General features: G+C 47.9%; 1 protein-coding gene across 3 annotated transcripts in view; it reads right to left on the bottom strand.

Moving 5' to 3' along the window:
- Nucleotides 1–13423, bottom strand: part of USP19 (ubiquitin specific peptidase 19) — a 1845650-nt gene that overhangs the window by 670839 nt on the left and 1161388 nt on the right. For all 3 annotated transcript variants that reach the window (XM_069643288.1, XM_069643289.1, XM_069643291.1), the window contains exon 20: nt 9261–9613. In XM_069643288.1, coding sequence (XP_069499389.1) covers nt 9261–9613 — 353 coding nt within the window. The remainder of the gene's footprint in view (nt 1–9260; nt 9614–13423) is intronic.

The raw sequence follows: 13423 nt of genomic DNA, 5'->3' as shown, positions 1-13423 counted from the left end.
AAATGTAACATGAGAAGCTAGACAAAGGGGATACTAGGTAAACCCACCAGCACCCTACTGTAAGAAAGTGTGTGCTGGGTCTAGAAAGTTACAAATGTAAGTAAAGTCAATTTCATTTTACTGCTCTGGGAAACTGTTTATCCCAGAGAAGGTATTTAAACCTAGGGAAATCTGAAAGACTTCTCTGTGCCACTGCACTGAAGGTTCTGTGTGACACAATGTAAAAGATGATGCCTATGGAGTTTGTCAGGCTCCATTACCAAAAGAAACAAAGTTCAGAAATCACATTAAAATATATGAGTGGGAAAAAAAAGGTCTCGCTCTCTCCAGGGAAATAAATCAAGTCCTCAAAATCAAGCAAAGTTGCTGGAGGTTTCTAAGGTGGAGGGAATTCGCACATTTCTGAGAATTCTCCATAACAGTTGCTCTTCTATGTGGGAATCTTGGCTCCAACATAGATCTGATGAATGGCTACAGGAGGAGTCCTTTTATTCAGAATTGCAGCACAAAATATTTAAGCTTTATTCTTTTCAAAAGTTTAACACAACTTGAGGTCAACCTGACTCTCCTTCTGGATTGCCTCACCAGTTCACCTGCAGTGCTTCTCCTTGGTTTATTTCACAATGTCTTTAGTTCTCATAATTCAATTCTCACTGGTCTAGGTGCAGTTTTAACATAACACGGTCCACCCATCACAGGCCGCACAACCAGGATCCCTTGTCTCTTCAGCCCAAACAGGTTCTTCTAGCCTTGTGTACAGAATCAGATTCTCTTTTTTTGGCCTCTTGGCTTTATGTGTAATGTTTACACGGTGTCCAGTCAAAGGGTCGAATACATTGTTTCGAATTACAATAGTTTTGAAACAAAAGGACAAAAAAAAAAAATAAAATAAAAAATAAAAAAAGCTTGAATGCCTTTTTTTAAAATGTATTTTTATTTTTTGGCTTCCGTATAGGAAAAAAAAAATTGCTTTTTTTACACCAGATCCCCCTCCCCAAAAAATAACATTCTACCTTTTTTTCGGTCCTTTTGACTCTAAACTATTGCATTCGAATCAATTGCAGTCGACCCTTTCACCTACAACCGTTTACACTCTGCTGGCTTCTCATGGTTAAACTCTTGGCTCTGCAATAATGTGTCACAAACCTCTTGCCAGTCCTTGGCATTCGCGCAATGCATTTACTCAAAAAGTACACTTTGTGGGAGTCTTGTTCGTGTCCCACCTCTGTATGGCACACTCTCACACTTGTGCTCTTTTCCATAGGTTGCTTTCATATGGGCATTTTCGCTTTGACTGTCCTCCGCTAATTGTATTGCCCATAAAGGTTTCATAATACCGTATTCAATAAGCTTAATTTCAAGTTTTTTTTTCAGTTCGGTGTTCAACAGATATTCAATATGCTTATTTTCCAAGTTTCCCTTCGGTTTGGTAGCCAATATGCATTGGATATGCTAAATTTCCTGTTTCCCCTTCAGTTCGGGATTCAATATGCCTTCGATATGCTAAATTTCAAGATTCTTTTCAGTTCTGTACTACATTATCTATTTGTAGGCTGCAGATAGCACCCTGGATGTTGAATGGCACCCCCCCTTCCCAACACTCACTGGTCCTTTGTGTCATTCCTCGGCAGCTCCTGCTTTCTTTCGGTTTTGTAGTTCGGTAATGCTGCTTCTGCGAGCCCCGCTGGCATACCAGGCTGTCTTTCACATGCCAGTAGTAGTTCTGCCATTGCCCGGACGCGGATAGCATCCTCCTTTCTCCTGCTCACTCGCGGCTCCAGCTGCTGTTTCCTTGACAGAGGCTCCCACACCTGTGACAGCCCAACTGCCCGACTCTACTTGGGCTGTACAGATTCTCTGGGCTGCTGGCTGGTGTCCTGGCTCCCCCACAGGTTACCCCACGGCTGCCTCCATAAGAAAAGGGTCTCCTGCTGGCCTCTCCCCCACAGGCCTCCCTGTTGCTCCCTGTGCTGATATCTGGCTCTCTTTTTATACACCTGCAACCACTTAGCAGGTTGAAGGTACAGATCCCCAATTCGACTTGCCCTACTATGATTAAGGGGACATGCCCGACTCATCATACTTTGCAGGCATCATCTTGGTCCCAGTACCAGAGTGGGAAAATGAACGTTTGGTGTTCATTACTCTGTCTTCTCGTCCTAGTACTTTCAGAAGTTAAATGTGGGGAAATGAAATGAGAGGTTTTGCAGTAGCAAATAAAGGTCAGGGAGGGTTAGATTGGTCATCAATAGGGAAAGGGGGATACCATGTCTCGCCTGGGGGAACTCCACACCAAATCCGAAAGGACCCTCCACCCAGGTGACACTCCCTCGCTTCTCCATCCCCACGATTCAAAAGAGATGGCCTTTCCCATACCACCTGAGAAGATCAAGGGCGAGTAGAAGTGAGGATACCCTCATGTTTTTCACACTATACAAGGAATCTGTATCTGTGGCAACAAGTTAGCTTGAAAATGCGTCATCCAAATACGATTACAAATATTTCCTGTCGGCTTTGTCAAATATTAATCAAGGTAGGAACAAGTTACTTACCTGTAACTGTTGTTCTCCAGCATGGGTCTGGCATGGATTCACATGCTCATGAATATTCCCAGTCGTCAGCCTGGGAATCCACGCTAAAAGAAAAATAGTTTCAGTTTAATTTGTGTACTGTCTTTAGGTTATGTTAAATAGATTTATAAGGCGCGCATTCACCCGGAGGTATCTCAGCACTGAAGTGGACCAGAAGGTACAGCAGCAGGAAGACCTAAAACAAATATGTCACGGTGGAATGACAGATGATTGTCAGTAGCGCAGAGAGGCAATGGAAGACTATTCCACGTTTTTGCAGCAATCACAGAAAAAGCATGAGGGCCAATCCGGGAAGGTCTAACTAGAGGAACAGAGATCAGTAGAGCTGACTGGGAGCGCAGAGGCCGGGAAGGCACATAGCAGGAACATTTTGCCTGTATGTATTCGGCACCCTGTCTTTCTCTTAACAACCAATCACTGAGCTCTGGGCCATACCGCCCCCAGCCAATGACTGCCCTATACCCAAGTCCCTCCTCAGGCAGCCATCTTCAGATTTGATAGCACGTAAAGTGGCAGTAGGACCAAGAGAAGAGCCGCAGATGGGTAGGTTTGCATGTGAATCCATGCCAGACCCATGCTGGAGAACAACAGTTACAGGTAAGTAACTTGTTCCTTCTCCAGCATGGGGTCTGGCATGGATTCACATGCTCATGAATAAAGAATACACAGCAGAACACACATGCACAGCCACGGGAGGTGGCGAAGCTCAACAGAAGCGATTTCTTACCTCCTCACCAGGCTCACCTTCAAGCGAACAGGTTGCGCAGCACTGCTTGGCCGACTCTGGACTCCTCCCTGGAATCCCTGTCGACCCAGTAGAATTTTGTGAAGGTGTGCGTCGACTTCCACGTAGCAACCCTGTAGATGTCCAGCAGGGGCACACCAGAAAGGAACACCGTTGTAACAGTGATCGCTCTGGTCGAATGGGCTATCGGACGGCCAGCCAACAGTCAGTTGGCCACCCGGGGACAGTGGGTAATATAACCAGCGAGCCACCTGGAAATGGAAGCCTTGGACAGGGCCTTCCCATGGTTCACAGGACCAAAGTTCACAAAAAGCTGAGAAGTTTTCCGGAAACACTCTGTGCGGGTCACATAAAACTTCAGCGCTCTAGCCACATCCAGCAAGTGCAAAGTCCTTTCAGCCGGCGACAAAGGCGTCGGAAAAAACACAGGCAATACCAAGGTCTTGTTTAGATGAAAGTCCAACGGCACCTTGGGCATTAAGGAGGGGTGCGTCCGCAGCACCACCCTCGTAAGGTGGTTTACAGGATAGGGCCTGGATCTTACTCACTCATCATGCAGAGGTGATGGCCACGAGAAAAGCTGTCTTCCATTATAGAAACTTGAGTGGAACAGAATGCATAGGCTCGAACGGGGGTCCCATGAGCCTAGTAAGTACCCCATTGCTCTCCCACGCCGGGGCCGGAGCCTTCACCGGCAGGAACGCGAGGAATAGTCCCATGACAAATTCCTTGACTAACCGGTGCGATCGCAAGGAGGGTCGTCCCAGGGATCTAATGTAGCGGGAAATAGCCACCAGATGAACCGTGATGGGGGCGTGAGCCAACCACGATTTAGCCAAAGACCACAAATATGTTAATACCTGAGGGGCCGTGACCCTCAGAGGGTCGATCTTCTGAGAACGGCACCAAATTGCGAATCTCTTCCATTTGAGTCTGCAGCATTTCAAAGTAGATGATTCTTTGGCGAGTACCTCCTTGCAGTAAGCCGGAAGATTGTAACCCCCGAATTCTAATGCTGCAGGAACCAGGCCTTCAGGTTCAGCGATTATGGGTTGGGGTGCAGAACTGCGCCTCCTTCCTTGGCAGGAAGATCTGCGACCACTGGTAGCTTGACTGGAGGGGACGCTGACATGCGGAGAATGTCCGGGTACCACATCTGCCTTGGTCAAGCTGGTGTGACGAGGATCATCCTGCACCAGCACCATCTGAGTTGATTCATAACTTGAAGAAGCAACGGCAATGGAGGGAATGCATACAGAAACCGGACGTTCCCAAAGGGATGCAAATGCGTCCCCCATACTCCCCGGCTAGGGAAACCGTCTGGTGAACCTCCGGCACTTGGTGCTCGTCACCATCCCAAACAGATCGATCTGGGGATTGCCCCATTTGAGGAAAAGGTAGTCCACTTGATCCCGTCGAATCTCCCCCACCTGTGGCAAGCGCACAGCTGCATGCAGAGGAGTCAGTGTTTTTTACTCTCGCCAGGTGAAAAGGAATGAGGAACATCCCCAGGGCAACGGCCCAGTGCCATAAGTCCTGCGCCTCTTTGGAAAGCGCTGGGGATCTGGTGCCCCCACCTGCTACCAGATGAAAACATCATAGTGGTATTGTCCGTGAAGACCCTCACCACCTTGCCCTTGAGGGACGGCAGAAACGACCTGAGGGCCCAAAATACTGCCGTAGTTCCAGGACGTTGATGTGTAACAGCTTCTCCTCCGGTATCCACAGGCCTCTGGCCTGAAGACGGCCAGTGTGAGCTCCCCATCCTTCCAGGGGTGGTGGGGGTCTGGAAATCCGTGCCTCTGGATTGGGGCGCATGCCCCATCACCTTCCTTATTGCCCAACGGAACTACTCGTCGAGCACGATTTTGTCCTGAAGCCTCCGGACACCTGGACCCAACAGGCTTCGAGGAACTCCTTTAGCGTGCGCATCCTCAACCTGCAGAGTCAAAGGAGGTAAATGCATGATGACATGCAGAGAGGATACTTGATGGCTCTCACTGTGGCGATCTTCAGTACCAACAGCCGTTGCACCTTGCCCAAGATGGCCGTTATCCTCTCCTCTAACGGAGCCACCAGGCATGACACCGCGTTGAGCCGGGATCCCAAGAACAGGGCGTCCTGCGATGGAGTCAACCAGGATTTGGCATAATTCAATGAGAACCCTAGATCCGTCAGTAGTCAGACAGTCCTCGCCATGTGGTCGACGGCGATGTCCCTTGATCTGGCCAGGATGAGCCAATCCCTTGCAGTCGTAGATGGGCCGCCACCAGAGCCAGGCACTTTGTGAAGACTCTGGGTGCAGACTTCAGTCCAAAAAGCAGGGCCTTGAATTGGTAATGCTTCCCTTGAACGACGAAGCACAGAAACTTCGGATGTCCTTTGTGGATGGGGAAGGACGCATCCTCCAGGTCCAACGACGACAAAGTCTCCCTCTTGCAGTTGTCGAAGCACGCGCTGAAGAGTGACCATCCTGATCTTCTAGAATCTTATCTATTTGTTCAGTCATTGTAGGTCGAGGATGGGCCTCCAGCTCCTGTTAATCTTTCACGCGAGGCAGATCATCGAGTAAACTCCGGAGCACTGGAGCCGTTTTTGAACCAGCTTTATCGTCCCTTTCCTTAACATGGCCTGCACCTCCAGCAGCAGCTGAGGGACGTGATTTTCCTGCCGGGCCACAGGTGGTATTAGGTGACGCTTGTTGGAAATCTAATGTGTGTCCGTGGGCGAGAGCGTCCAGCACCCAACGGTCGATGGAGATGGTCTTTCACACGCTGGCAAAGTTCACCAGCCGGCCTCCCACCAGGGTGCGTGCGTGGGGGCCCAACGTCCTGCTCAGTTCAATCCTGTTTGTAGGTTAACGGGCCACCCTGTGGTACCGGACGACGACGGCTGCTGCCCCCGAAGGTCTTGGAGCGGCTTCCTGGGTGAACGAGCGTGGGGGCTGGTGGTAAGAGGTGGAGCCCCTGCCTAAACACCTCAAAGATCGGCTGGACTTCCCTCCTGGGGAATGAAAGGACTGCCGTCGTCATTGAAAAGTGCCTACAGCACTTGCCGTCTGTGTCCGCCTTGATGGCCTGGAGAGATTCATACACTGCTTTTCCGAACAAGTTGTCCCCATCAAAAAGCATGTCCAAAACCCTTGTGTGGACCTCCTGCCTAAAGTTGGTGGCCCTGAGCCATCCATGACAACGACGAAGGCAGACACTGTTCCCCATCTGGCGGAACCCCGCGTCTGTAATGTCCATGGCCACCGTGATGGCATGATTCGAAGCCACCTCGCCTTCTTGAAAGAGTTCCAAGGCCTTGACCCGTTTGTCCTCAGGGAAGAAAGTCCAGGAGCGGTACTAGCTTAAACCACAGCTCCTGGTCGTACCTGGCTACGATGGCGAGGGCATTAGCAGCCTTGATCGTGGTCGCCGCAGAGTAGATAACCTTCCTACCCATCGAGGCCAATTTCTTCCCCTCACTGTCCGGAGAGGTAGACGAAGCATAAGACGTCGAGCCCGATTTCTTCCTGGCAGCCGCTGAGACCACCGAGTCTGGTGACGGTTGAGACCACAGAGACTTGGGGGCAGAGTCCGGCACCCTGTACTTTTTCTCGAGAGGTCTCTCTGCGCTGGGGCTGTGGCGGGGTTCTTCATCAACGCCAGCCCTTCGTAGCAAACATCGTCCAGTAGGGGGACCCGAAGGATGTCTTCCTCTTCGCCTCTCCCCGCTGATACAAGAAACCTTCCTTCTTTTCCTTCGGCTCGGGATATCATTGCATGGAGCGATCCTATCTCATCCGGAGAGTCTCTGGGCAGAGGAGAAGGGAGGTTCCCCCCCCCCATCCCGTCGTCGTCATCCGTGCCACTCGTTTCTGTGTCCGATTCCGTCTCCCTTGAGGGGTGATGGGAGGGGCTGCGGAGAGGGTGGAGACAGGTGGCATGGAGGAATCCGGTGTCTCCTCCTTTTCTTGGTCGGTGGTCCCCCGATGGCAATGGGGGACCGGCACTGATGCCGTGGGGGTAGGGGGGCGGATGGTGGGATTGACGGCATCCTCCTCTGCAACATGGACCCCAGCGAGTTGAAATCCAGTGCAAAGTCTCTAGGAGGCCTCTGGGGAGTAGGAGAAGTGCCTGGACGCCCATCGTCCTAGGGCCCGTCGTCTCCAACGACGGTATCCCCGTCGTCGCCATCGTCGTGGTTCAAGTCTCCAGCGCCTCCGTCTGCATCGACCTCTTGGACGGAAATGACGTCGTGCTCATCTTCAGCTGAAGAAATGTCTGTTCCCTGAAGGACTTCACGCCCCGCCCCCCTTTCTTCAGGCCCCAAGGGGTCCGTTGCTGGCTGAGGTCTGGCATCCTTTTCTTCAGTGTTTTATCAGCGGGCATATTCGAAGCGTCCCTCCTAAAAGGAGGGGACACCCTTGCCGCCGCCATTGCCGGGGCACCCTACGGGTCTGCCCCCACGGCCTTTGAAACAGATGCCACCACCACCTCGAGGGAGGGTGAAGCTTTCGCCTGGTGCATCTGGGCCTTCACAGAGAGGCCAGCCCTTTGTCTTGCTTGGCCTTCTTCACGGCTGAATAGGGGGTCTTGTCCTGTTTGGCCTTCTCCTTAAGGGCCGGATCAGACCGTTTGTCTCCTTTGTCCTTCTCTGCCATGCGCAGGCTGGGCTCTGTACCCTGCTCGGTCTTGTGCTGTCTGGTCTTCTCTGGGTTCTCCCGTAGATTACCCAGGATACACTGACTGGAGATCGACCTGGATGGAATGATGGGCACGCCCTGGCCGTCGCGGGACCTGCAGCAGCAGCGACCGACAGAAGCAGACTTGCGGAGCTTGGCTTTGTGTTGGGCCCCCACGGGTGGAGCCTCCTCAAAGGACTTAGAAGCCCGCTCAGCTTTTCCGGATCCGGGAGAGGTATGCCCCTGGGTACCACCCGGTGCAGAGGCCTTGACCTGCAGCTACGCTTCCAACCGCTGATGTTGGTCCTTCAACGTGCGCTTTGAGAATGCACGGCAAAATGTACAATCTTCCTCCTTGTGCGTCGGGTGCAGGCAATAAAGACACTGGGAATGTTTGTCCATGTACACATTCCGCAAACAGCAGTCGGCGCACAGCTTTAAGAGGGAAATGCCGTCCTTCTAGTCCGACACGATCCACATGGTGTAGGCCTGGAGAATCTTCTGGAAGCCTCCAAGAAGAATACTCGAAGAAAACAGCCCTTGAGGGGCAATGAAAAATTTTAAAAAACGGGTCCCGGTTAGTAGGAAGGATTGATGGAGCACATGGGCTCGATTGACCGAAAAATAGAGTTTAACTCTCAAAAAGCAAAGAAATCTGAAGATGGCTGGCTGAGGAGGCGCTTAGGTAGAAGGCAATCATTGGCTGGGGCAGTATGATCCAGAGCTCTGATTGGTTGTTAGGAGAAAGTACAAAAATGAAACAAAGTGATTTTTTCTTTTTACCGAGGATTCCCAGCCCGACTACGGGGAATATCCATGAGCATGTGAATCCATGCCAGACCCCAAGCTGGAGAACATAACATACACAGCAAGGCTATGAGCGATCCATAAAGACATGCTGCAGAAGTGATTCAAAAGCAGATTTCTTATAGTAATTTGAAAATCATACATGGTCTTAACAATGAAGCCCGAATTTTACAAGACAGATTATCACTGGACTTAAAAAAATAAAGCTATATTCACAAATATTATCTGCCATCACTCCAGCAACATTTCACAGAAGCAAATGTTCCTCTAAGGAGAAACAGAATTAAATGTACATTGAAAGAGAAATGAGTTGGCCCTCACAATGTGCAAGTTCCATACATGGCAACAGATCCCAGTGTATTAACAGCAAGCAGTGTCTGGCTATGGAACCAAACTCCAATCATGAAAAATTAGATACATAGTAGAAGATAGAAAAGCAGGATATTACCTTCCTGTTTGATAGCTTTTTCATAGGATGTCTCTTTCTCGCAACCCAAGTCCTGCACTCGCTGCGTTGAGCATACAGAGAACCCAGAAGCTGTAGTTGGAGAGGGGTTCCGGTCTGTAGAGGATTTACATCGCACCATTCCGCAATCACCAGACTCTGGATGATGATCAGGAGTAGACTGCAATAGTGGGGGATCCTGTAATTCCCGCTGCTCTTTATCTTCAACTTCCGGAGGAACGGGAGAGCTGCTTTTTACTGCCTTTTTTATTTTTTCCGGTGTTAAAGGGCGGGACATCTGCTCCGGTGATATCCTGCCTGGCTGGAAGGGAGGCTGGAATACACTCACAGAGAACCTTTGAAAAGCAACAAGAGATATAAGGTAATAAAAAAGGAAAGAAGAGTACAAGATGAAAGTAGGGAGAGAACTACTACAAAGCAAAAGGGTGAGTTGGAAAAAGAAAGAATGTGACAGGAATGAACAAGAGCAGCAAAATAAAAAGACGAGCTTCAAATATGTATAAAAAGGGAGAAAGACAAAAAATTGGGTAATATTCCAAGATTGGTCAATCTCAAAGGTGATCATCCTGTTTAACAAAACCATTATACTAGTTCGTTCACAGAAGCGCATCACAGTTTATTTAGTTATTTACATTTGTAAAGCGCACAAGCAGCCCTCAGGCATAGTGGCGCTGTTACTTGAGGGAAGCTTAGTTATAGGGAAGGTACACGTGGGTAATACATTTTTACATGATTTACATTAATACATTATAGCTGAAGTTACAAGTATATTTGCGGGTTAACGGGAGATGAGGTAAGCAGTCACATAAGGGGACTGTGGTGTTGATAAGGCGAAGAGGGTGGTTTGTGAATTGCACTGCTCATAGTGTTAGAAATGGATTGCAACCCGAATATAGTATGTGGAGTATTACAATTATGCCATACACTAGGCATTTGATGTTAGCAAGTGGGAATTATTACCAGAAAGATAGCTCACAAGTTAAGCGCTCACTTCTCACATTTGGCTAAACTGCACTTTGCACATATGAATCCCAGCATGTCTAACACAGCTCCTCATACTTAGGTAGCTTCAAATTGCGTACTCAAATACAGCCATTATTACATGTATTACAGCTATACATGATGTGAAATAATGTCATAAAACACAAGAAATTAGATGTGCAAAGATTGCACAGATGGCTTCAATGTAAATATTATGGAAATTACAAACAAGAAAAAGCTGAGCCAAATTTGTTCTAACCGTAATGGTTACATTTAATTTCTAGAATCTGGCAGGGTGGACAGATTTTAGGAGGCCACTCTAATTCTAGTGAACGGGGTAGCTCAGAGTTTATCCAAAACCCAATCAAGGTAGCAGAGGCGAGCGGTCAAGGCTATTCTCAGAAGCGTTTGAGTGGGTTCAGGGGCCCACAACGTGTCCACACAGTGAAGAACACAATTCAATTTAGACAGGTAAAGACATACACAAATACTATATTTATTCTAGGCCCAAAAAACATACTAGGAAATTAAACAAGTAGGTGACATTATTACACAACACTCAATTATAAACATATATACAGTCCCTTTTAGGTTCTGCAGAATGCATTCAATAAGTTATTCAACAAAAAGGAAGCAAGCAGTGATGCAGTAAGATGGAAACAAGTTACAAGAAATCCAACCCATATGAAAAGTAAAGCCTAAAAAGGGTAGGAAGAGTGCTTGTGTTGGTGAAACGTTCCAGAGCTAATGCTAAGTAAAATTATGTTCCTATCTTTCAGGTACAGCGGTTTTTAGATTTGTAGATATGATGATCAAAAAGCAATGGAATGGAATAACCAAAGTTTATTTTAAGGAGAACAGGATAGGACAAATGTCTTGTGTTCACGTTGCTGGATTTAAGTTTTCCCACTGTTGGTCCAATGAAAGTAACTTTCCCTCCATAATCTATGGACCCTAAAATGTTTCGTCTTTGAAACGGTCCCGAGTTTTTACAGTGAGTGAAGCCTTCAGTTTCAAACTCTGGCCTTTTTCAAATTTTTGTCCTGGGGAAACTGATCAGTCCTTCAAATATCAATACTGTCAGACAACAGTACTGGGTAACTAGGTTTGCCTTTTGTCTTTTTACCTGTTGGGTAATGTTTTAACAGTGCGTGTAGCATCTTACAATACAGTTCAGTGGGGATACTTTTGTTATCACCCTAGTATTTTATACTCTGGATTTTTGGTTACTTTTATATGTACCTAAAAACAGGGTGTAGCCACAGATGAACAAGTTACTTCTTACCCTGCAACGTTCTTTCAATGGGATGTTCCTCCAACGTATTCCTAATCTTTGATAGATTACTTCCCAGCTTGCTGGCCTCGGAAATGTTTTCAGTAGAGGGCGTGGCACGTCAACGTCCTTCGAGTTGATGTCCCTCGACAGCCTCCGTCATGGCGCCGACGTCACCATGCGTATAAATGGACTCGCGCAGCATCCGTTGCTCAGTTCCATTTTGAAGCTTGAAATTAGCTGTGCATGAATTGGTTATTGACCTTGAAGGAGCGTAAACTGCAACCACAAGGGAAGTTTTACTGCGGGGATGGATAGGAGGGGCGATAAGGAATACTTCGGAGGAACATCCCATCGAAAGAACATTACAAGGTAAGAAGTAACTTGTTCTTCGAAGGGATTGTGTCCTCCGACGTATTCCTTATCTTTGATAGACTCCCATAGCAGTGCTGTGAACGAGGAGGTGGAAGTAAAATGTAATATTCCCTTTAAGAATGTACAGAATGTAACACAGCTTTGCCAGATCTTGTCTCCTGGCTAGAGGAGGAATCTAGGCTGTACAATCTTGTAAAAATATGTGTGGACGACCATGTGGCAGCCGCATATATGTCCCGAATCGGAACTCCTCTCTGGAGAGCCGAAGAGGCTGCGATACCCCTGGTTGAATGAGCCCTAAGATGTTGAGGAGGCTCTTTCCCTGCCAATTTGTAGCATTTTAGAATGGTTAAAATAATCCATCTTGAAATGGTCTGTTTCGTGATTGGCATTCCTAATTTGTGTCCTGTATAACCTACAAACAGTTGGTCTGCTTGTCTTATTCTAGCAAGTCTGCCGATATAAAAACTCAAGGCACGCCTTGGATCCAGCCTATGTAACCTCTCTTCCTCTTTCCCTGAATGGGGAGGAGGGTAGAATGAAGGTAAAGTTATTTTCTGAGTAATGTGGAATTCAGAAACCACCTTTGGGAGAAGATTAGGCTTCACTTTTAAGTCAACCTTGTCTTTATGAAAGATTGTATGAGGAGCTTTGCAAGATAGAGCTTGTAATTCGCTCACTCTTCTGGCAGATGTTACAGCCAGTAGAAAGACTGTTTAAGAGTGATAGATCTTAATGAACAAGAATGGAGTGGTTCAAAAGGAGTACCCATCAGAAAATTTAGGACTAGATTTAGGTCCCACAATGGAACTTGGAAAGGCTTTGGGGGATACACATTAGTTAACCCTTTCAGAAATTGGACTACCAGAGGTAATTTGAAATATGAAGGCTCCTCTGTAGTGCACTTAAAGATTGATAGCGCTGCGAGGGAGCCCTTGATCATACCAACTTGAAGACCTGAATTTGCTAAATACAGTAAGAAAGGTAACACCATAGGGTACTGCATGAAAAGGGTTCAATATTATTTTCTCTACACCAGCTGCAAAATTTGTTCCAACGGCAGCGGTATAAAGTCTTTGTTGCCGTCCTTCTAGCCGAAAGCAACACCTCCATGACGTCATCCGGGAGATCCCAATCCTTGTATCTCAACCTTTCAGAAACCAAGCGTGAAGATTGAGGGCTCTGATGTCTGGATGGAGAACCCAACCTCCCTTCTGCGAGAGAATAATCCCTCTTTGAGGAAGACGAATTAGTGGGCAGATTGGCATGTCCAGAAGGTCCGGGTACCACGTTCTCCTGGCCCAATATGGGGTAATTAGGATCATGGTCTTCTGGAATCTTCTCAACCTCCTGATCATTTGAGGAATGACAGGGACTGGAGGAAACGCGTACAGGAGTGGAAACTCCCAGTTCACTACGAACGCGTCTCCTATAGCTCCTCTCGGGGGAAATTCCCTTGAACAAAACTGATCGCACTTCCTGTTGATGCTGGTGGTGTACAGATCCACTTGAGGGG

This window comes from Ambystoma mexicanum, chromosome 2p (genome assembly GCF_040938575.1).
Source record: "Ambystoma mexicanum isolate Mex_15411 chromosome 2p, UKY_AmexF1_1, whole genome shotgun sequence".
Classification (NCBI taxonomy): Eukaryota; Metazoa; Chordata; class Amphibia; order Caudata; family Ambystomatidae; genus Ambystoma; species Ambystoma mexicanum.
This window is presented reverse-complemented; position numbering and strand designations above follow the sequence as displayed.